Source organism: Garra rufa, chromosome 3, assembly GCF_049309525.1.
Source record: "Garra rufa chromosome 3, GarRuf1.0, whole genome shotgun sequence".
NCBI classification, from domain to species: domain Eukaryota; kingdom Metazoa; phylum Chordata; class Actinopteri; order Cypriniformes; family Cyprinidae; genus Garra; species Garra rufa.
Window position 1 is genome coordinate 7,154,325 of NC_133363.1, and position 24,967 is coordinate 7,179,291.

Sequence of the window (24,967 nt, forward strand, 5' to 3'; positions counted from 1 at the left end):
AATCATAGGGTAATTTTCATTTTTGGGTTTCATGTTCATCAACAGCAATACTTCATTTCCACATATTTAAAAAATTAATACAAATCAGAAAAATCTGTCCAAGATAATAACTGCTAATAAAAACGAATGGAGAATAATCACATATGCACACGGTAATTGACTGTATTAGGTAAGTTTAGGCTATTTTCTGTACTAGAATACACAGAAAATGTTACTCTCCCAAACTGTCTTACAATCCACTATTTGAGCTCTAAACCGAGCATGCATCAGGGAAGGAGCTGCTGGCCAGAGGCAACAATACAAGGTTGACACAAGAAAGAAATGACAGGATTTATGTACTGTACAGATGCTGTTTGACAGAGAAAAGCTTCTGTATTTCACTGGCTTATTTTACATTATGTAATGTTATTGCTTAATACTAGAAATGTGTAAATGGTCTTTCAGAATTAAGGAGACACAGTTACATCAGATGAGTGGAAAAGTACTCTCCTGCTTGTGACCTCATTACTCGTGCCCATTTCTCCCTCTGGGGTCTTTCTGTATATAATCAGGTGCACTCAAAGCTTCAGTATAGGCCAAAATACAGGGGCTGCCAAGGCTTGCCTGTTTGCTCCTTATTTTCGCTCATATCTCAGCCTCAAGAGACAGTCTACAGGTGCAAATGTGCGGTTTAAGGTGAAAATGTGAGCTGGAGGTTGCAGGGCGGTCATTCATCTTCAGATTTTTTAGACTGGAGGATCAGTGTCAAGGATCAGTTTTGTACAATAACCTACACAGATTTGGCATTGATGCTCATGGCGCCTCCATCATTCATTATGAGAGAGATTCACGCCAAGTAAATACTGGTATTGTGAATGATCTGGCCAGACAATAAAGACGAGGCTGGACACACATTCTGGCCCTGTCAGATCAAACACAGCTGCCCCTGTGCCCTCAATAACCCTGCTCCAATTTTGTAATTTATAGTACCACACGTCCTAGATTTCCTCTCGACAAATATCAGCCGAAAGACATACTAATTCAGGGAGCCATCCATAAACATTGTCAAAAGGCAAGTCCAAAGATTGCCTGAGAACTTCTCCTGTAAAACAACATTGACAATGACAACTTGAGGCACTCTGAGGAGGCTGTGATAGTTGGCCACTGTGTGTGAAATTTGGAGTTACGTGCCATAATGCCCGTATTGCCAGTTGCATTGCACAAGACACCGACTGCACTCTTTAAAAGAAAGCCTCCAAAGCTTTTTTCTTCTTTAGTTTTTTGCAGTGATGCCATAGAAGAAAAATTGTGTTTATGTTCCTCAAAGATCTTTCCAGTAAACAGTTTTTAAAGATACAGTACACTCAAAAATGAAAATATGCTGAAAATGTATTCAACCTCAAACCATCCAAGATGTAATGCATTGCATCACTTGCTCACCAATGAAGTGCAGTGAATGGGTGCCATCAGAATCACAATCACAATAATCAGCAAGTAATCCACACCACTCTAGTCCACCAATTGGCTCTGTGCACAAGATGGCGTCGGCGAGCTTCGGCGACGCGAGTGCGTGCATACTTATTTCCGGTCTTTGCGGCGCTCGCATTTACTTTATGGGGAAACTTGGCTAGATAGATATAATGAATGTTTTTCAAGATAAATAGCGAATAGTTGTTTATCAAAGACCAGAGAAAACATCCCCCTTATATTATTGCGTACCTCTGTGTGGAAATTCATCAAGATACAACGCAGAGATTGCTTCATTCTTTCTTCTGTTGATTATGCGGCAGCGGCAGATGTTATTAATAATCCACTGGGATCTCTTCATTCATACACAAACCATTCAAATGTGCAATACTGGACATTACGGAGAGTTGATCGTTTTGACTGCTGACTGCTATTTATAAGCTCATAAGGTTTGCAACTGTCAAACGAGATGATCAGAGATTTCTGCATTATGGACTCAGAGTATGTTTTATTAATTTTATTTAGTAACATCATTTAACTCTCTGAACAATTCATCATAATTTAATTATTATAGGTTTGCATTTATTAAAAGAACGGTTTGCATTTCCCCGTGTGTTTCTATTAATATTTAGGCTATCTGTTTCGTTAATTATGTTGCATAGCATAAATCATTATCTGTCTCTAAGCAGTGCATACAGTCCGCCTATATTTTTGCGATTTTTTGCATTTATTAACAAATACATCAAATCTTTAAATTAATCATAACTATTTATTAGTATCCTTTTACAGTCAGTGTTTTCATTTCTAAATATGTTTGATGCAAAGTTATCTGTGTAACATATTAAAATATGTTGTGAAAATGTTGATGGAACAAACTGATGTATGTGCAGAATTGAGAAACGGATATTATTGACGAGCAGCCGTGTCTACATAAGTTACATAAGTTTCAAATGCCACTGGCTCAATTAACATATATAGTACAGTAGTAATAACACGTCCATATCTTACTTTAATTTTAAGTGACATTATAAATCCTGTAAACATAAATAGAACGTAATATTTGGATTTCTCCGGCTCTCTACCGGAAGCATTTGTGCACACACTCGCTAGACCGGAAATCCAAGATGGCGGAGATATGCAACTAGCCAATTAACATCTGGTGAAGTGAAAAGCTGCATGTTTGTAAGAAACAGCTCCACCATTATAACATTGCTTCTGGCTAAAATAAGAGTGCTCTATTCAGTGAAAAACTTGTCTTGTCTGGTTCAAGAGAGAAATATGCACAGATCAAGCAATGTTTATTAACAAAACATTCCAAAACAGTTTTAAACAAATATATTTTCATATGAGAAGACAACAGAAGATGGACTTTTCCACTGGAGGAAGCGTTATTATAAATTATCGACTCATATTTTGGCCTTAATGATGGATTTGTTTATTGCAAACTTGCAGTTTTTCACTTCACAAGGTATTAATTGTTGGACTGGAGTGGTGTGGATTACTTGTGGATTATTGTGATGTTTTTATCAGCTCTTATTCTGATGGCACCCATTCACTGCAGGATCCATTGTTGAGAAAGTGATGTAATGCTACATTTCTCCAAATCTGTTCTGATGAAGAAACAAATTCATCTGCATCTTGGATGGCCTGAGGGTGAGTACATTCTCAGCAAATAATGACCCTTTATTTTTAAGAGTGTGGTTCATTGTCTGGATGGAGGATGGGAAAATCACACCTGTATAATTAGATAAAGTCTCTTGGGGCTATCATATAAGAACTGATATTAATGTGTGATGTACATTAAAGGAATGACGTGCCAAGGTATTTAGTTAAGATGATAAACTGTTACCACCACTGAAAGTCATTATGCGTAATAAGTTAATCACACAAACATTCACTCTCTGATTTATAGTATACCATAACCATATTTGGTTAACAATAGATTTGTTATTCTATATGCCTGTGTTCTGTAAAGGGTTTTCTGTTGAAACACTACTGAGAGGCTGAAAGTACATCAAGATGTCAGACTTTGTTTTTCTGACTAATCGCTGGATCAGCATACTATTGTGCTGAGTTGTTATATATCTTATTATAAAGCCTGCAAACAGACTATGGGCTTTGTTTAAACCTCAAAGTCTTAAACACAAGCTTTAATGTCTGGTTTTCATCAGCAATGTAAAGGTGCATTTTGGAGTTTGGCACTAATTAAAAACGTTTACATGTCAAAAGTTTACCTTGCAGAATCTTATTTTACCAAACTAAGAGGGAGCATACAAAATGCATGTTATTTTTTATTTAGTACTGACCTGAATAAGGTATTTCACATAAAAAAAAAAAAAAAAATATATATATATATATATATATAAAATAATAGTTGAATTTACAAAAATTACACCATTCAAAAGTTTACATACGCTTGATTCTTAATACTGTGTTGTTACCTGCATGATCCACAGCTGTGTTTTTTTTTTTTTTGTTTAGTGATAGTTGTTCATGAGTGTGAAATTCTTTGGTTTCACAGCATTAATGTGTATTTGAACCCTTTCCAGCAATGACTATATGGTTTTGAGATCCATTTTTGTCACACTGAGGACAACTGAGGGACTCATATGCAACTATTACAGAATGTTCAAATGCATTAGAGCCGAAAACTTTTAGAATTTGAAGATCAGGGTAAATTTAACTGATTTTGTATTCTGAGAAGCATGTTTCTATTGCTTCTGAAGGGCAGTACTAAATGAAAAAAAAAAGAAGATATTTAGGCAAAATAAGAAAAATGTACTTTTAATGCATTGTTTTTCCTTCTGGACCATCAGTGAACATTTGAACCTTTTGTAATAGTTGCATATGAGTCCCTTAGTTGTCTTCAGTGTGAAAAGATGGATCTCAAAATCATACAGCCATTGTTGGAAAGGTTTCAAATACATAAAAAGGCTTAAAAACCAAAGAATTTGTGGGACCTGAAGGCTGTTTAACTGTTCAGGACAAATGAGGGACTCATGAACAACTATCACTAAACAAACAACACATGTGGATCATTCAGGTAACAACACAGTATTAAGAATAAAGTGTATGTAAACTTTTGAATGGGGTAATTTTTATAAATTCAGCTATTATTTCCTCTTGTAGACTATTATGTAAAGATCTTTTCTGTGAAGTATCTTATTCAGGTCAGTACTTAATAAAACATAACATGCATTTTGTATGACCCCCTTTTATTTTGATAAAATAATTAACATTTAGCAGATTCTGCAAGGCGTATGTAAAGTTTTGACCTCAACTGTATGTACTTTTAATCTTTAAACACAACAGAAACACCAGTTAGCAATTAGTGCTAATTTGTTTACTTAGTTTAACCCATTTTGGAATTTTTTTTTTCCTTTTCATTTAGCAAGTTTGATTCCTCCAAAATTTCTACAAAAATAAGCTTCTAGCTATTTATTTTTCTTTTAAAACAACTTTTTTTTTTGGCGTGGTATGGTTTTCATAAATTAATTTGAATAGTAGAGGCTGGGAAATGAGAGAAGAGTTAAAAATAGCTGACTGCTTGCAACTCCATTATAAACAGAGAGGAGGCGCATGTGTTGTGCTAACGCTGCTGTTTATAAAATGGGCGAAAAAATTAGGAATAATTTTGTGGTTTGAATTTACTGCTTTAGTGGTCTAGATGGAGAAACGTTCTGTCCTTTGCTTGTCATCACATGCTGTTGTTTCTGGTTAATTGCAGCAATGCTACATTAATTAAGGGAAATCAAATGGAGACAGGGATCTGTATTTTATTTGAGAAGAGTTAAAGCTGACTTTCAAGGAGTGATGGCTGTGTTATTATGGGCACGGTGTCCATGTGGAGAATATCTCCAGAGCAGAGCTGTTTATGACACGGATCAGCAGAGTTTAATGAAAATCAGGCCAGACTAGGGGCTGACCGCTCTGTCTTTGTCTGTGTGCTCTGGTCCTTGTCTTTCCCTGGCACCTGGGACTGCTTAAGAGAGGAGCCAATTCCACCATGGCTTCTGAGGTTTTGGGATGCTTGGCTTCAAGTGACAGGTCTGCGCTTTACTTCTCCCCACTTCTGGCTTTCAACGTCTCCTCTCGTTTTTGGATAGTAAATCAGCATCTCCTCCCAACTGTGATGACTATATTTTCATGCCTGTGTCGTCATATTTACATTGATATTTTGGGTTTTTAACCATCCACATTTCGTTGATTAAAGAATTACAGACAGAGGCACAATAATGTTCCCACTGTTCTCAACCACAGTGTTGTTTTGACATTATAGGCTTTAATTTTGATGTCCTTGCAAAACAGTTCATATAGCCACAAACACTATTCTTAGATACATTAAACTGAAAACATGTTTTTTACAGTGGGTGGTGATGTTAAGCTTTTTGTTTTTGGCTAAAGTACAAACTGGCACTAACAGTAAACATAAAGAAGTATTTTAAAGGTGCATTTTGGAGTTTGGCACTAATTTAAAAAGTTAACATACAAAAAGTATGTCAAAAGTTTGCATACACCAATGTTAATTATTTTAGCAAAATAAGAGGGATCATACAACATGCATGCTATTTTTTTAAATACTGACCTGAATAAGGTATTTCACATAAAAGAAATTTATATATAGTCAACAAGAGAAAATAATAGTTTTTTTTTTTTTGGTTGTTTGTTTAGTGATAGTCGTCATGAGTCCATTGTTTGTCCTGAACAGCTAAACTGTCCTCTATTCTTCAGAAAAACCATTCAGGTCCCACATATTCATTGGTCTTTCAGCATTTTTGTGTATTTGAGCCCTTTCCAACAATGACTAAATGGTTTTGAGATCCATTTTTCTTCATACTAAGGACAACTGAGGGACTCATATGCAACTATTACAGAAGGTTCAAACACTCACCGGTGCTCCAGAAAGAGGGGGCGGGGGGTGAAAACTTATTGAATTTGAAGATCAGGGTAAATTGAACTCATTTAGTCTTCTGAGAAACATGTATCTTCTTTAGCTTCTGAAGGACAGTACTAAATGAAAATAAATATGAAATTTAGGCAAAATAGGGAAAATGTACACATTTTCCTTCTGTTCAAAAGTTTTCACCCCAGCTCTTAATGCATCATGTTTCCTTCTGAAGCATCCGTGAGTGTTTGAACCTTCTGTAATAGTTGCATATGAATCCCTCAGTTGTCCTTAGTGTAAAGATGGATCCAAAATCATACAGTCATTGTTGGAAAGGGTTCAAATACACAAAAATGTTAAAAACAAAACAAAAACAAAGAATTTGTGGGACCTGAAGGATTTAACTGTTCAGGACAAACAAGGGACTCATGAAAAAAACAATCAGCTGTGGATAATTCAGGTAACAACACAGTATTAAGAATCAATATGTAAACTTTTGGGTTTTTAACCATCCACATTTTGTTGATTAAAGAATTACAGACAGAGGCACAATAATGTTCCCACTGTTCTCAACCACAGTGTTGTTTTGACATATAGGCTTTAATTTTGATGTCCTTGCAAAACAGTTCATATAGCCCCAAACACTATTCTTAGATACATTAAACTGAAAACATGTTTTTTTTTTACAGTGGGTGGTAATGTTAAGCTTTTTTTTTTTTTTGGTTAAAGTACAAACTGGCACTAACAGTCTTTTCTAAAGAAGTATATGACCAAAGAGAGATGTATTTGGCACATTTAAAAGGTCAATCACCCACAAAATTTGTAAAACATTAGACTGGTATAGATTTTGAGGGTTTGCACTAACGTTACAGTTTTGTGAGACACTCAAATGTAAACAACAGCACTGATTGCTGAATACGTTGTTCTGCTAATTTATGCTTTCTAAACCATGGAAAAAACATGTGGAAGCTGTTTAATCATATAGTAAGCAGGAAAGGGCACAATATTTTGAGAAACTAAAATTAACAGGTGGTAAAGATACTTACGAGCAGTATTAATTAAGATATTAGCCTAATATTTTATCTACTTGACTGAAAATAATATGAACAAACACAAATGTTGTCAAGATTCTTGCCCTGGAAATCCTGGTTCAATTTGGCCAGCCACTTTTGTTCCTCAGACAGTTTTTTTAACTCTTCTCCTTTATTTGTTATAACTTTTGGCAGTCTATAGTACTCCAGATGTTTTTACCGGTCTACAATTACTACAACCCAAAACATGACAATAATTGACCATTTTCAGCAGCAATAATCAGCAATTTGCGCGTTTTGTTTGCCCTTACGAAAAAGAAGTTTATTCAAGTGTGCTATTAGTATACTTCCTTTAAACTAAAAATAGGAAAGTATATTTTCAGTCTACTTTGTATGTACTTCTCAGAAACGTACTTTTTATATTTCTCAGAAATATACTTAAAATGACATTTAAGTATACTTGACTTATACTTAGAAAAAGTCTAAATATATTTGAACTATACTTGTGCTATGCGAATCTGTGTTTTCATTGTTATACGCTAGGGGCGCTGTTATACATCTTCTGTAAAGAATTTTCAAAACACAAGTGAAGAAGAAACCGAAACAATGTAATCTAGCATAATCATCAGACATAAAACAGCATCAAAACCATAGATATGTAAAACTGTGTAACGTTTTGGAATAAAATGTCAACCCATGAAGAGGTAATAATAGCTGTCAAGCTTTGGGGTGTTGATTGACATTTTGATAATCATGAATAGTCTTTTTTTTTTAGCTTTTTGTTCATAATGTTGTTTATTTATTTTTTATTTATAAAACTTACCCACATTCAAGTGTTTATAAAAAAAGAATGCATGAAGATAAAATAAAATGTCTTTGTTTGCAAGCAGATACCCTGTTCTTTCTTTTGATGTTTTGTATGTTCAGCTATTCATATAACAATATATATACAAATTAAAACCTAAATAGGGACATAGTAGTACACTTAAAGTATGATGTAAAGTTCACTACCAAACTACCAAACTAGTAGTTTACTGAGACTATACTTCAAAGTGAACTAAAAATGCATAAAAAAGTATTTAATTAGTAGGCTAAACTATCAGTATACCTAAGTTCACTTTCAGTGTATTTGCAGTACAAACTGAAAACATAGATGTAAACTAGTTGTGTACTCAAAGTTGACTACTTTTATATTTAAAGTATACTTAAAAGTATACTTTTATATACTAGAAAGTGGGCCAATTTAGTTCCAAGGAGTATTGAAATAGTACACTTAAAAGTATACTACTAGTACACTGATATTTGTATGTAATGCCAAGCCAGCAGAGGGAGCCCTTACCCACTGAACTGACTGTTGCTGCTCCCTCTGCTGCCTCGTTAGTTACTTCCTGTTTGGTGGCCATTTAAGCAGGGCCTAAACCAAACAGGCCCCGCAAAGTATTGTTTTGCTGTGCGGACTCTACTAAGCGTTTTCTCTTGTTTCTTTGCCATGTTTTGTTTTATTAGTTAATCATAGTCATAGTCATAGTCTAGCCTAGCCTTGTTTCATTGTTTTGTTTTATTTGTTACTTTTGGACTGCCCACTTGGATTTTGGACTCTGCCGCCTGTATTTTCTGGATTACACTTTTGTCTTGCCCTGGATATTACCGTTTGCTGGTGTTTTGACCCTGCCTGTCTTGACTACGATCTGTTAAATAAAGCTAGCGTTTGGATCTTCAACGCTTCCCTGAGTCCTGCGTTACAGAAATACTTCGCCTACCACAGATCCAGCAGCTTTTCAAAACAGATCATCATGAACCCTGGAGATCGTCTGGTTCGTCTTCGCCAGAATAACCGGCCCATTGAGGAGTATGTGGCTGACTTCTGTGAGCTGTCGTATCAGGTAGATTTCAAGGACTCTTTTCTTAAGGACATCTTTTTCTTTGGTTTGGACACTAACATAAAATCCTGTATGCCACTACACACCCCACACTGGACTCTAGAACAGTACATTGACTTTGCACTCCAGATAAGTGGCTCTGCTTTTACTGTTGGGAGTGCGGATGAGGAGCCCCACAATCCCACAGTACCAACATCACCAGAGCATTTTCATGTGCCATACGTCATGTCTGGAATTGTTCACGTCATGTCTGCCAAGCCAAAGCCTGTTCACGTCATGTCTGCCAAGCCAAAGCCTGCTCAAGTCATGTTTACCAAGACAAAGCCTTCTCACGTCACATCTGCTAAGCCTGCTACCAAGCCACAGCCTGCTTACGTCACATCTACCAAACCACAACCTACTCACATCACGTTTGTCAAGCCACAGCCTCCTCACGCCAAGCCTGCCACCTGCCGCTGCAGGGCCTGCTCACACCATGCCTGCCCGTCTAGAGTCTGTACCTGTCATGGCCGCCCACCCAGATGGCTGTCATCTCCAAGCCAGTCCACAAGATGGCCGCCATCCCAGAGCCAGTCCACAAGATGGCCGCCATCCCAGAGTCAGTCCACAAGATGGCCGCCATCCCAGAGTCAGTCCACAAGATGGCCGCCATCCCAGAGTCAGTCCACAAGATGGCCGCCATCCCAGAGTCAGTCCACAAGATGGCCGCCATCCCAGAGTCAGTCCACAAGATGGCCGCCATCCCAGAGTCAGTCCACAAGATGGCTGCCATCCCAGAGCCAGTCCACAAGATGGCCGCCATCCCAGAGTCAGTCCACAAGATGGCCGCCCTTCCAGAGCCACTGCACAAGATGGCCGCCATGCCAGAGCCTGTCGCCAAGATGGCCGCCATCCCAAAGCCTGTTCACAAGATGGCCGCCACGCCAGAGCCTGTCGTCAAGATGGCCGCCACCCCAAAGCCTGCTCACCAGATGGCTACCAGCCCAGAGCCTGTACCCAAAATGGCCTCTACATCCATGCTTCATCGTGTTAACCCGGTTTCAAGTTGGTTGCCCTCCAGCATAGAGGACCCACCACTACTATTGGCTCGAGCAGCTGATCTCCCTAAACTCACGTCAGCCAAGCCAGCACCTGCTTGTGCCACTTCAGTCAAGCTACAGCCTGTTAACGCCATGTCTCCTGCTCCAGAGTCTTCATCTATCATGGCTGCCCTTCCAGATGAGGTTCCTCAGCCAGGTCACATTACAGCTGCTGTTCCTGTCAAGCCAAATCATGTTACAGCTGCTGTTCCTGCCAAGCCACGTCACGTTTCAGCTGCTGTTCCTGTCAAGTCACGTTACAGCTGCTGTTCCTTCCAGGTCAAGTCACGTTACAGCTACTGTTCCCCCAAAGCCAAGTCAAGTCACAGCTGTTCCCTCAAAGCCAAGTCAAGTCACAACCGTTCCTCCGACATCAAGTCAAGTGATGCCTGATCCTCCAGTGTCAAGTCAGGGCTACACTATCTGTGCCAAGACAAGATACAGCTGTTCTTCATGAATCAAGCCAAGATACAGCTGTTGTTCTCCATGTGTCAAGCCAAGATACAGCTGTTGTTCTCCATGAGTCAGGTCAAAATACAGCTGTTGTTCTCCATGAGTCAAGCCAAGATACAGCTGTTCTCCATGAGTCAAGCCAAGATACAGCTGTTGTTCTCCACGAGTCAAGCCAAGATACAGCTGTTGTCCTCCACGAGTCAAGCCAAGATACAGCTGTTGTTCTCCACGAGTCAAGCCAAGATACAGCTGTTGTTCTCCACGAGTCAAGCCAAGATACAGCTGTTGTTCTCCACGAGTCAAGCCAAGATACAGCTGTTGTTCTCCACGAGTCAAGCTAAGATACAGCTGTCCTCCATGAGTCAAGGCAAGTCACAGCTGTGCCCCACGAGTCAAGCCAAGTCGCAGCTGTTGTTCCTGAATCAAGTCAAGTTACAGCTGGGTTATCTATGTTAAGCCAAACCACAGCTGATTTCCATGAGCCAAGCCAAGTTACAGCAGATCTTCATGAGCCAAGTCAAGTTGCTGCTGTTGTCCCTGAGCCAAGCCAAGCCACAATTGATCTTCATGAGCCAAGCCAAGTTACAGCAGATCTTCATGAGCCAAGCCAAGTTGCTGCTGTTATTCCAGAGCCAAGTCACATCTCGCCCGAGCGTCCAGAGCCAAGTCATGTCTCAACCAAGCGTCCAGAGCCACGCCTTGTCTCGTTTGACCTGCCAGAGCCATGCCATGTCTCGTCTGATCTGCCAGAGCCACACCATGTCTTGATTGCCAGTGTAATGGACCCTCATCTAATGTCAGTGCGGGCAGCAGGCATACTAATAGAGCCGACACTCCCAAGCCAAGCAAGCCACGAAGAGCTGATGCTCCCAAGCCTCACACCTTCCAGCCCGGTGGGCATCCCATTAACCACTGCACTGCCTGTGATGGCCATCGCCATTTTAAGTGTGTGGGCTGCACACTGCATTCCAGAGGCCTCGTCTGTCCATGAATCTGTCCACAAGTCTGCTCCAGAGCCCTCGTCTGTTCTTGAGTCTGTCCACGAGTCTGCTCCGGAGGCCTCGTCTGTCCACGTGTCCGCTGCGCCAATGCCTCTTATGGAGGCGGCGTCCACGGCGGAACCCCCTGAGGAGGCAGCTCCCGCTGCAAATCCTCAAAAGGGGGTACCATCCTCTTATGAACACACTGTCTGCTCAACCACTGCCAATGATCCTGCTATGCCATGGCCTCCTGTTCTGCCTGCTCCGCCATGGCTTCCTGCTTTGCCTGCACAGCCTAGGCTTCCTGCTCTGCCGGCCCCGCCATGGCTTCCACTACTCCACAGTCTGCCATTGTTTCACGGTCCAGGCCCACCTCTGCTTCATGATCCAGGTCTGCTATTGCTCCACGGTCCAGGTCCTCCATTGTTCCACTGTCTGCCACTGCTTCACGGCCCAGGCCCTCCAAGTTTCCACTGTCTGCCACAGCTCCATGATCCAGGTCCTCCAATGCTCCACTGTCTGCCTCTGCTCCAAGGTCCAGGCCCTGACTCTGAACCTGTTCCCTTGCATGGACCTGGCCCACCGTCCCACCCTCTGTTTTGCCTCTGTTCCCCCACCCTCATGGACTGTTGTTGTTTGAGCGCCAGGGGATGTTTTGTTTTGTTAGTTAGTCATAGTCTAGCCTAGCCTTGTTTCATTGTTTTGTTTTATTTGTTACTTTTGGACTGCCCACTTGGATTTTGGACTGTATTTTCTGGATTACACTTTTGTCTTGCCCTGGATATTACCGTTTGCTGGTGTTTTGACCCTGCCTGTCTTGATTACGATCTGTTAAATAAAGCTAGCGTTTGGATCTTCAACGCTTCCCTGAGTCCTGCGTTACAACTTACTACACAATGTATACTTAAAAATATACTTGAAGTATACTTTTTGTGTTTTTTCTTTTGAGTGGTTCAGTGGCATTGTTTACGTTCAGTGCCGCCAATATGGCTGATTGATGACGTATTATGAAAACACTCTATACAGATCACTCACCAACCACTCTGCAACAGGCTGCTTGCATTTCAGTGAAAAAAAAGTGATGAATTTGAGGCCAAATTCACTCAAAAATGATGTACTCTCAGTGGCTTAGCTACTATCAATCTTTGTGTCATGAGCCAACTACAGACACCTGTACAGTAATGCAAGAGTCAGGACTGAATTCAGATATGGATGACAGCTGTTCTGGATAGCAGTAGGGATGCAGCTTAGCTGCAGGTTTGAACTTTTCCACAGGCTTCACTTCATGACAAATGGGGGAATTTGGATTATATAGGCTATGGATCAGTTTGTGTTTGATCATTTTGATTTATCATAATCAGTCTTGTTGCCAATGCTGAAAAAAGAGATGTGTTCCCAAACATCTACAGCTGCTTTGTGCCCTTTTGCCTACTGTTGAAAATGCAAAAAGACAATTTTATGGAAATTGGCTTATACATAGTGAATGTTGGGTAACGAATCACAGGGTTTGTTAGAAATACTTCAGAACATTTTATGTTAAGTCTGCTAATATATTCAGACTACAGTTGTAAAATTTTGTTACAGGAGCAGAATGAGGAAGCATTTTATTTATTTTCCCTAAAGCTAGCAAAAATGTTGTTTTTTTAATGGGAAATTGACAAAACATAAGCAACACCATAAGCAAGTCCAATTTTTATTTTAATATCATTGATATAGTATTATAGTTTTTAATATTTGAAATTAGTTTTTATGTTTATATTTTCATTTTAAAAGAGTAGTTCACTTCCAGAACAAAAATGTACAGATAATGTACTTGTCATCCAAGATGTTCATGTCTTTCTTTCTTTAGTAATTAGTAATTTCATAATTTAGAAATTATGTTTTTTGAGGAAAACATTTCAGGATTTCTCTCCATATAGTGGACTTATATAGTGCCCTAAACGCTCTAAACGATCTAAACGATCCCAGCCAAGGAATAAGGGTCTTATCTAGTGAAACGATTGGTCATTTTCTAAAAAATATATATATACTGTATATACTTTTTAACCTCAAATGATCATCTTGTCTAGCTCTGCGTGAACTCTGTGTATTCCGGTTCATAACAGTTAGGGTATGTTGAAAAACTCCCATCTCGTTTTCTCCTCCAACTTCAAAATCGTCATCGCTGCAGAAGTACCGACCCAGTGTTTACAAAGTGAACATGCAAAGAAGATCAAATGCCCTTTACAAAAAAAGGTAAAACAGCAATGTATGATGATTTTGAAGTTGAAGTTGGAGTTTTTCGACCTACCCTAATTGTCATGAACCAGAATACAGTTCATGCAGAGCTAGACAAGATGAGCATTTGAGGTTAAAAAGTATATAAATTGTACTTTTGTTTAATAAATGACTGATCATTCTTCCTTGGCTGGGATCGTTTAGAGCCCTTTGAAGCTACATTTAAACTGTATTTTGAAAGTTCAAACTCCGGGGCACCATAGAAGTCCACTATATGGAGAACGTTCCTGAAATGTTTTCCTCAAAAAACATAATTTCTTTACTACTGAAGAAAGAAAGACACAAACATCTTGGATGACAAGGGGGTGAGTACATTATCTGTAATTTTTTGTTCTGGAAGTGAACTGCTCCTTTAATTTACTTTTTTAATGTTTTTTTTTATGCTTTTAGTTTTAGTTTATGGTAATAAAATTAACCCCACCCCAGTCACTCAAAATGACATGCTGTATAATGGGAAACCACTCCAACTCCCACTATTGCGGTCACCCATCCACCCTTTACTTAACTCTGTATTGAACTTCTGACTAATGTCTGACTATTCTTTATTACCAGTATATTATATATTTTTCCTTCACTGGAAATGTATGTGTAATTGTGTGTGTATGAACAGCGTGTTTATGTATTTGGAATAATGTTTGGGAACATTGTAAGAAAAAAAGGCTGTCTAGTCAACTTCCTCTATTTCCCTGAAATTCAACTGATTTATTAATGATATATTTATTCATTTATGATTTATTTTCACCATCAAAATCAGTATTATATAATTTTATTTTTTTAAGGCACTGCTGCTGTTTTGTAAGCTACACCTTTGGCATGGAATTTAAAATTTAAGCTTATAATAGATTGCAATTAAATAAAAATGCATTATAGTTTAAATATTAGCAAATATTAGTAATATATATTGAATAGGATTAAAATTGTCCCACTTAAGTAGGACTTGATCCTATCTTAATATGTAATTTCATAATTACTTATCGTCTTATTGTCGTAAAATATGGTTATACTGCCAAACCAACAAGAATTCATGGTAAACTAAAATATACTTTAAAGTCATTTCTGGAACTTGCGTGTTTACATATTTATATGTATATTTATATATTTATAGTAAGAAAGTTGCAATTTAATACATTTAAAAAGGTTACTTCGAATGCATACATACATACATTATATTCAAATACTTTAAATGTGGTAAATACCAAAACAAGTGTACTTCTTTAAACACTGCAGAATAATTATTTATAATGTACTTTAAAGTAAAACCCTTAATTTGACATTATACTTTTTTACTCTTTAAAAATGCACAGTGTTAAAAGTGTACTTCTACTTTTCACTCTCAGAGAAAAAGGTACAAAAGCTGTCACAGGGTGCTTTTCAAAAGACACACATTTGTACCTAAATTCCCCATTGACAGCTTTTGAGCCATTTTTTTCTGAGAATGTTGGAAATCTACATGAAATTAATCTCAACAATAATAAATAATGTCACTGACTTGCCAAAAGTTGTGGCGAAATCAAGTTATCCTTCCAGCAGAAACTCACAGGCCCTGCCAATGATTACAGTAACATCCGAAAAAGAAGAAACCTGGTTTTTACGGGTCTCAAGAAGCAAGACTTCAGGTCAGTAAGTGCGACGGCATGCTGAAAGACCCGGTTTGTGCTAATGCGGACTGTGTGGTTTGTCGTTTATTCAATCTGTTTTCCGATGACAGCAAAGACAGGACTGAAGCAGCATGGAAAAGCCCAGGGAAGAGCACAGAGAAAGGGGTGTGAAAGGCAGCCAGCTGGAAATAAGCGGAGCTCCCAAACTTCTTGGAGAAAGTAGAACGGCTTTTCAACACCAGTCAACAGCCCTGTACAACCATAAAGAAAGAGGTGTCTATCTACTTGAATGAAACCTGTGGTTCATTCTTAGCAAAACACAAACTGAACTGTTATAATACAAGAAGAAAAACTTTTTATTTCACTGTTGTATGTAAAAGCGATGACAGACCTGCAGAATGATAGAATGTGGATGATAGAATGTGTGTCATAAATGATTTGACAGGCCAAAACATGAAAAGGAGTTTGCATTTTAGCACTTTTAGTTCCATGGTCCTGAAGGCAATGGATTTTTGAATTCGTTTTCTGGTTAAATGGCTACAATGAGTGTTGGGAGAAATGCATTACAAGTAACGCAAGGTACGTAATCAGATTACTTTTTCAAGTAACTAGTAAAGCAATGTATTACTTGAAAATGTACAACTAAATATCTGAGTAACTTTTTTAAATAAGTTACTTTGTTTTCCCATTTATTCACTTACAGCTCTCCTGTCCCCATGTTGAGTGAAATTAGTGCAGAGACAGAGGCACTTCCTTTAGCCTAAGGCTTATTAGTTGTACTTGTAGTGTAAAAGGGTCTTTTCAGTTGCCAAAAATATAGCTTTTGGTGTTTTTGTTATTAAAAACAAAAAAGCAAGCCTAGCTCAGGTGGCCAAAAGTAAGGCTAAATATTAAGGCTAAAAATTAGTTACTTTTTATGGAGTAACACAATACTTTTCTTTTATCTTTCATTTAAAACTTTCCCCAAAACTGCCTAAAATTAGGTCTGTGGTGAACACAAGCTTGAGACGCTTTCACGTTTTATTCTGCAACATAAAACATAAAACACCCCTTTGTGATTTTTTAAAGAAGCTTTTATTAGTCTGGAAAAAGGTGGCTGCTAACAAGTGTCTAAATGGGACTACAGATATTGTCAGGGATGTTAAACATCATCACACTGAACAGGTAAACTCATCTAATCACACTCTTGCTAACTATTCACTGTAAACCCAAATGCTGTCTTTGCTTATATATTTAAGTAATCTTGACCAAACATAACTTATATTTTTTTACGTTTTGGGGCTATAAAGCAAAGTTTGTGTAACTTATTTACCTACAAAATATGTAAACTTAAGATCTCTCAAGATCTCAGAATTTTCACTTACCAGTTTGACTTCATTTCATACAAAAGATCTGGTTGTGATGTTAATGTTTTAGTGAAAAGTAAAAGTTGTTACCGTGATAGAGATCGGTGTTTGCTTTAAAGGAGAAGTTCACTTCCAGAACAAAAATTTACAGATAATTTACTCACCCACTTGTCATCCAAGATGGTCTGTCTATCTTCAGTCGTAAAGAAATTATGTTTTTTGAGGAAAACATTTCAGGATTTCTCTCAATATAGTGGACTTCTATGGTGCCCCCGAGTTTGAACTTCCAAAATGCAGTTTAAAAGGAACTTTAAAGGGCTCTAAATGATCCCAGCCGAAGAAAGAAGGGTCTTATCTAGTGAAACGATTGGTTATCTTCTAAGAAAAATTTACAATTTATATGTATATTCCTGTTTATGATAGTTAGGGTAGATCGAAAAAAGTCCCATCTCAATTTCTCGAGCGATTTAGAAGTTGGAGGAGAAAACGAGATGGGAGTTTTTCGACCTACCTACCTCTCTGGAATACACATAATACACGCAGAGCAAAAAAGACGAGCATTTGAGGTTAAAACGTATATAAATTGTAATTTATCTGAGAAAATAACTGATCATTTTGCTAAATAAGACACCTTTTCCTCAGCTGGGATCGTTTAGAGCCCTTTGAAGCTGCATTATTTTGAAAGTTCAAACTCGGGGCACCATAGAAGTCCACTATATAGACAAAATTCCGTAATGTTTTCCTCAAAAAACATAATTTCTTCACGAATGAAGAAAGAAAGACATGAACATCTTGGATGACAAGGGGGTAAGTAAATTATCTGTACATTTTTGTTCTGGAAGTGAACTTCTTCTTTAATTACACTCTTAAAAATAAAGGTGCTTTAAAAGGTTCTTCAAGCGATGCCATAGAAGAACCATTTTCGGTTACACACACAAAAAAAAAACATTCAGTCAAAGGTTCTTTAAAGAACCATCTCTTTCTTACCTTTTTATAAACTGAAGAACTGTCTTTCATCACAAAAACAGAAAGGTTCTTCAGATGTTAAAGTTTCTTTATGGAACCATTTAGACAAAAAAGGTTCTTCTGCATTGTGAAGCACCTTTGTTTTTAAGAGTGTAGGCTCTTGACCTATGGTTGCTTTAGTTTTGGTTTTCTGAGGCACATTATTTATTTTTATTACACGGCTCTTTGGAATGCTTGATTCTGATTGGTCAGTTGAGACATTTGCAGGTTCTTTCTTTTCAATTATTCCATGGAATGTCTGGATACTGGATTCTGATTGGCTGGCAGGTGTGCAGTAAAACCGTTTAATGCACAGGTAGTTCCAAGTCAGTTTAATCACCGTTCTATATTAATGCGCTGCTTTAATTGATGCACGCAAACACAGAGAGAGAGAGAGAGAGAGAGAGAGAGAGAGAGAGAGAGAGAGAGAGGTCGGAGATCGCATTGTGCTGCGCACATACATAAACTTCTTGTCAGTGTTTGCCTGCGATCCTTATTAAAATAGCATAGATACTAGATCGCTACATTATATTCCTCAGCAACGGGGTGGTAAAACTGCTGTTTTTGAATGAATTGTTGTTTGTAGAGAGATGCACAGCATGCAGGCAGGTAACATTACGCACACACACAACTGTCATCTCTCTTGCCTTCACCCTCTCTCTTGGTCGATCGATAATCTACTGAAACAAATGCTATATTTCATTCAAATAAATGTGATTTTACCGGACTATTTAATCTCTGAGTCTGATTTGAAGCGGCCAGAATGCTAGAGCTGCGTGTCATAACTGACGAAAATAACCGTCTTTTTTATTCATGCAGTAAAATTTTGCGCTGCAAATATCAATCCTAGTTTTAATTTGTCTATAACCATGGAATAAGCGGGATAATCAACGGCTTGCCGTGCGTTAAAGGATTTTAAATGCACGACGTGGAGGCTAATAACCGCCCGACGCGAAGCGAAAATGCACTATTAGCCTCCACGTCGTGCATTTAAAATCCTTTAACGCACGGCAAACCGTTGATTATCCCTTACATAATCACCGCTCCAAAGTAATAACGCATAGCCGGTACTACTTGTATGTTTAAAATCCCTCCGTGCCAACAAAGATTACCGTTTGGCGCTATCTTGTGACAAACACTGGACAACCACAATTAACAATGGAAAATTTCGACATTAATCTATTTAAATTGTCTTTCTAACGTACATAGTTTGAATGTTAGTCACGTGGTACTATATCGTTTCGCGGAAGGATAAAAATGTTAATTTAAAACAAATATGCCAATAAAAGATTTCAAATTCATATTCATGTCCAGTTTTCTTCCTTATGTGGCAAGTAGCCGTGTAATAAGCGGGATAATGTACAGGCAGCCTGTACATTATCCCTTACTTGGTGATATAATCATCATGTAGTGGTTTGATTCTCATTAAGAGGCTATAACTAACATTAGCTACAGTCTAAGTATGCATAAAATTAACAATTTAATTAGAGTATAAAAGAGCAAGTGAACACCCATTACTCAGTTCAATTGAGGGAATGAGTTAACTCAGTTAAGTTGAGTCAACTTGTTAGGGGTTTCATTGTTCTAACTAATTGTAACTTTTAAGGAAAATGTTTATGAATAAAAAATAAAAGAAGTTTAGTGATGGTGATGTGTCACCATGTGACTGTAGTTTGTTTACAACTTAAGTTAAGCTTTTTATTTCTGCCAATTGAATCTATCCTTCAGAATTCATCAAATGTCTCTTAATTTGAAAAGATTATGAGATCATGAGAAAAACATGTAAGAACTATAAATAATCCGAAAGCCAGTGGAAAAGTCCTATTGGGGTACAAAAATACGTCACCACTGCAAGTACTTTATTTTACAGCCATTCAGAAGTAGACCTTTTGCCAAGTTCTGAAGAGCTCTTGAAAAAACAGGAAATGAATTATTGTCCTTTGAATTGGAATCTGAACTTGATTTCAAAAACACAAAATATGTGACCTACTTACTGCTCTGATAAAATATTTTTCTGGTAATTTATGGACTCAAGAGTTATCCTGTTATGATTCCTATCTGTTCATTATTGCATAAATGCATCAAATTCACAATGCCTAAGGCAATACCATAGTAACACGGTGGCAGTTTTTATACTAGCTGGGGACATGTCTTCACAGGTGAGAGGAAAATTGCATTGAACTTGGCACAATTAAAGCATTACTCATGCATTAGCTATGATTAGATTTGCAAGTGTGTGTGTTTATGAAATCACCGGTTTGACAAAAAAAATAATTTCTGTTCAATAAGTGTTAACAACTGTAGTTCTTAGTTATTTGGACAGATTCTCTCGTTGTGGCTACTGTTGCCAGGGGGGGCAAATATTTCTTGTTCCATCTCTTTATTGATGTATAGCCGCCCACTAAGCCCCTGCTGATGAGTCAGACTATCCCTCTTGAACGCCTGACCATCACAGCTGGTAACTTTAACTTGTTTCTAACCTACCAAGGGGGAGAGAAATCAAGAGAGAGGCTCTCAAAGGGACAGTCCACCCAAAAAAAAAAAAAAAAATCATCCTTGTGTCATTGTGCATTTCTTTTTGAAACACAAAAATTTATTTTTTAACACGTGTGGAACACAAATGAAGATATTTTGAAGAATGTTGGTGAACAAACAATGTTTTTGGACCAACATTCTTAAAAATATCTTCTTTTGTGTTCCACTTGAAGTTTTGGAAAGACACAAGGGTGAGTAAACGATGACAGGTTTTGTTCGTATGGGATCATTTTTCTTCAGTTTGTTCTATTATGACTTGTTCTATGTGTAATAATGGAAAAATAAGTCAAATGAAAGAATAACAAGCGCTCTTCCTGACATGGGAAAGCTTCACCTCGGATAATAATAAGCATTTGGCGCCCTCTGGTGAACATTTTTCTACATGTATTGGTCTCTAATTTATTCTATAGCTTCAATCTTCATGACTGAGGTCCCTTCTAAAAAATGTAAATTGAATTCTAAATTATTTTCCAAATTATTTAATAAACTGAGCCCTGAAAAATCACTAAAATAATAATCTAACATGAGCATAAACTGCAAAACATAAATGAGTGACAGAAACAAACACGATACACTGAAAAGTTGGTCTATTTTTTTCTTTTACACAATTTTCACACTAATAATTACAAAGAAATAGTATTTTCTTGTAAAATCTACTTTTTATTTACAACAACAAAAATCATTTCTACTGTATGATATTATAACAAAACAATGATATTTAAGGCCTACAGAAAATCTCTATGGTATATTGAAGTGGAAGGGGAAAAAACCCAATAATAATAAAAAAATCAGACAGCCCTTTTTCTACATAAGGCATACCAACCCTCATGTGTTTGACATCTGGTATCTGATTGAACCATGAACCCATGAGAGTTGCTGAATTGTAATGTTTATGCACGCGCCCTTCCATGTCACCATCCAATAAATTAGATAATCATTTACCAGTGATCTCCATACAAAATATTTATATACTGCTTGGAGGCTTTTTATTGTGTTAATTTTTCACTCACATTAAAATTTCAACACTGTTAGATTTTAACACTATTATTAAGCATTACTCATATATGTAAAATATAACAACTCCTTGTTCTCAGCTTTATGTGTTTATCAGCAGAGGTCAAAAGTATATAAAGTTATTCATGTCTGTTTAACTGAGGACCTTTATACATGTGGTTAAAGGCATGTGTGGACAGTGGGCATGGCGAGACTGTTGGACATTTCTCTTGGCATGTCTGCTGCTTGTCCATGTGTGAAGACCTCAGGCCCAGTGTGTGTGGGTAGCAGGGGATCTTCAGACAGAGCTGCTGCATTCAAAAGTTCAGAATGAAAAAAGTGGCATTGATAATGCAAATGCAGTAAGTAATGAAGTAACATTGAATTGAAGATGCTTTGAAACTGTGTGTGAAATATGCTAGTCCCACTTTATATTAGTAGGCCTTATCTACTATGTACTTACAGCAAAAGTAAGGACAATGTAAGTATTGTCTTCATATTTTATTGCAAAACACTTTGCTATTGAGGTGGAATACGTGTAAGGTTAGATTTGGTGGTATGGGTAGGTTTAAAAATGTAAGAGTTAAGGTGTAAGGGATAAGTCAACAGCAATTACATGCATGTATTTTTTTAATAGAAGTACAATGTAAAAACATGTATTTACACAATAAGTGCATTGTAATGTAAGTACATAGTAGTTAAGGCCATCTAAAATGACCTTTTATCTCACAATTCAGACTTTTTTTCCTCACAACTGATCTTTCACAAATTTGACTTTTTTCTTACAATTCTGCATCAAAATTGTCAGATATATACTCAATTCTGAGAAAAAAGTTGCAACTACCTTTTTTTTTAATTCTGTTGCGGAAACAAAATAAACAGAATTGCAACATCTAAACTCAGGATTTCAAGAAAAAATCAGAATTGTGAGATAAAAAGTTTAAATTACCTTATAAATTAAAATCATGCAAATAAAGTTGAATAAAAAATACAAGAAGACAGAGTATGTGCCTATGAATCAAAATTCCATAACTTAGAGTTGAAGTTAAAAGTTTACATACACCTTGCAGAATCTGCTATATGTTAATTATTTTATCAAAATAGCAGGGATCATAAAAAAATGCATGTTATTTTTTTAGTAGTACTGACCTGAATATAAGATATTTCACATAAATTATGTTTACATACAGTACAGACCAAAAGTTTGGACACACCTTCACATTCAAATGAATGAGAAGGTGTGTCCAAACTTTTGGTCTGTACTGTATATTTTTCTGTTTATTAAAGATTTTACTCTACATTTGTGCAGTTTTCAGTGGGTTAGTGATATTTTTTAAATATATATAAATTAATAAATAAATATTTTTTAAATGGGTTTTTATACAAAAACTGCTTTTTATGTAAAATTCACTTTATAAAAGACCCACATTTCTAACTTTAATTCATGGGGATAACATGGATAATTTCACATGGTTTAGTGTAAGATTTTTGCCCATCTTTTGGAAAATCCAGTTTTAAAAGTAAAAAAAAAAAAAAAACTACAAATAACTTTTACCAGTAGGTGGCTGCAGAGCTCCACTATTTGCTATTTGCTATTTGACCACCTGAAAGATTTTTTTTCAGAAGTTTTTTCAGTTGAATTCATATCTACAGTACAGACCAAAAGTTTGGACACACCTGAATGAGAAGGTGTGTCCAAACTTTTGGTCTGTACTGTATAGTTTTATAGAAATAGAATTTATAAAAATTACCCTGTTCAAAAGTTTACGTACACTTGATTCCTAATACTGTGTTGTTACCTGAATGATCCACAGCGTGTGTGTGTTTTTTTTTTTTTTTTGTGGTGGCTGTTTATGAGTCCTTTGTTTGCCCTGAACTGTTAAATTTCCTGCTGTTCTTCAGAAGAAACTTCAGGTACCACAAATTCAGCATTGTTGTGTATTTGAACCCTTTCTAGCCATGACTATATGACTTTGAGATCCATCTTTTCACACTGAGGACAACTGAGAGACTCATACGCAGCTATTACAGTAGGTGCTCCAGAAGGAAAAACCATGCATTAAAAGCTGGGGGTAAAAACTTTTGAATATGAAGATCAGGGTAAATTTAACTTATTTTGTCTTTTGGGAAACATGCAAGTATCTTCTGTAGCTTCTAAAGGCTAGTACCTAAATGAAAAAATATGATATTTAGGCAAAATAAAAAAAATGTACACAGCTTCATTGTGTTCTTAATGTTTAGATCATTTTTCCATCTGAAGCATCAGTGAGTGTTTGAACCTTCTGTAATAGTTGCATATGAGTCCCTCAGTTGTCCTCAGTGCCAAAAGATGGATCTCAAAATCATACGGCCATTGTTAGAAAGGGTTCAAATACACAAAAATGCTAAAAAAATCTAAGAATTTATGGGACCTGAAATTATTTTTTCTGAAAAGCAGCGGGCAGTTTACCTGTTCAGCCAAAACAAAAGACTAATGAACAACTATCACTAAGTAAACAAACAAACAAACAAACAAACAAAAAAAACCCCCACAATATTAAGAATCAAGTGTTCAAACTTTTGAACAGAGTCATTTTTATAAATTCAACTATTTTTCCTCTTGTGGACTATATGGAAACATCTTTTATGTGAAATATTCAAATATTCATTCAAAGTCAGTGCTAAATAAAAATAGTCTATTATCTCTCTTATTTTTGTAAAATAATTAACATTTTGCTGTATATATATATATTATATATACAGATTCCTTATACTTTTACTTCCTTATACTTAGGCTATTTTTATGCACTATAAGAAAAGCATCCGTAGAAAATGGACAAGGTACTAGTAATTATTTGCCAGAACCTTTACAGACATTTCCTTTAACCCTAAAACACAATGCAGTGCAATACATAATTCAAAATATAGGTAAAACACCTGTGAAAAACCAATGCAGAAAACAGTATATTGGTAGTATATCAAATTTTTCAGTCTAGTATTCACTTTATAACAAATTTCACTTAGAAATGGCTAGTGAATTTATTAAACAATTACAAATACTCTGCAAGAAACATAAAATTAAACATGCAATTTTAAAGTAGAAAGACTGAAATAGCATTTTCTTGTAAAATGTACTCCAGTAATCTTTTGTTTTATCTGTGGTAAAAGAAATCATGTGGTGTTTAATTTGACTGTTTGGGAGAAGCTCCTCATCATATGGAAAAGAGGTACAAAAAGTCCTACAGGTTTGGTGCAACACAGAATGCTGTTTTTTTGGGTGAACTATTCCTTTAAACTCTATAGGATTGACAGCTCTACTACTTGTGCTTGCGATACTCACAGGGGGGCACAGGAAGGATCACGGATGTGAAGTTAGTCATTGGGATATGCGCTGTCAGTATTCCTCTGGAGAGGACAGACTCTGCAGCTGTGGTGAATATAAGTGGCTCAGGATTTGACTCTACAGAAAGGCAAAAAAAG

The 24,967-nt window shown here is 36.9% G+C and overlaps 1 protein-coding gene across 4 annotated transcripts in view; it reads right to left on the reverse strand.

The window, feature by feature from the left end:
• Nucleotides 1-21,112: 21,112 nt before the first annotated feature.
• LOC141330858 (hepatocyte nuclear factor 4-beta-like) overlaps nt 21,113-24,967 on the reverse strand; it is a 34,297-nt gene continuing 30,442 nt past the window's right edge. The window contains exons 9-10 of one of the 4 annotated variants that reach the window (XM_073835635.1): nt 24,828-24,947; nt 21,113-21,816 (exon numbers count right to left, since the gene is read on the reverse strand). In XM_073835635.1, the coding sequence (XP_073691736.1) occupies nt 21,689-21,816; nt 24,828-24,947 (248 nt within the window). In that variant the 3' untranslated portion in view covers nt 21,113-21,688. Of the gene's footprint in view, nt 21,820-24,827; nt 24,948-24,967 lie in introns of all 4 variants that reach the window. The other 3 variants (XM_073835634.1, XM_073835637.1, XM_073835636.1) reach the window with 3 other exon arrangements.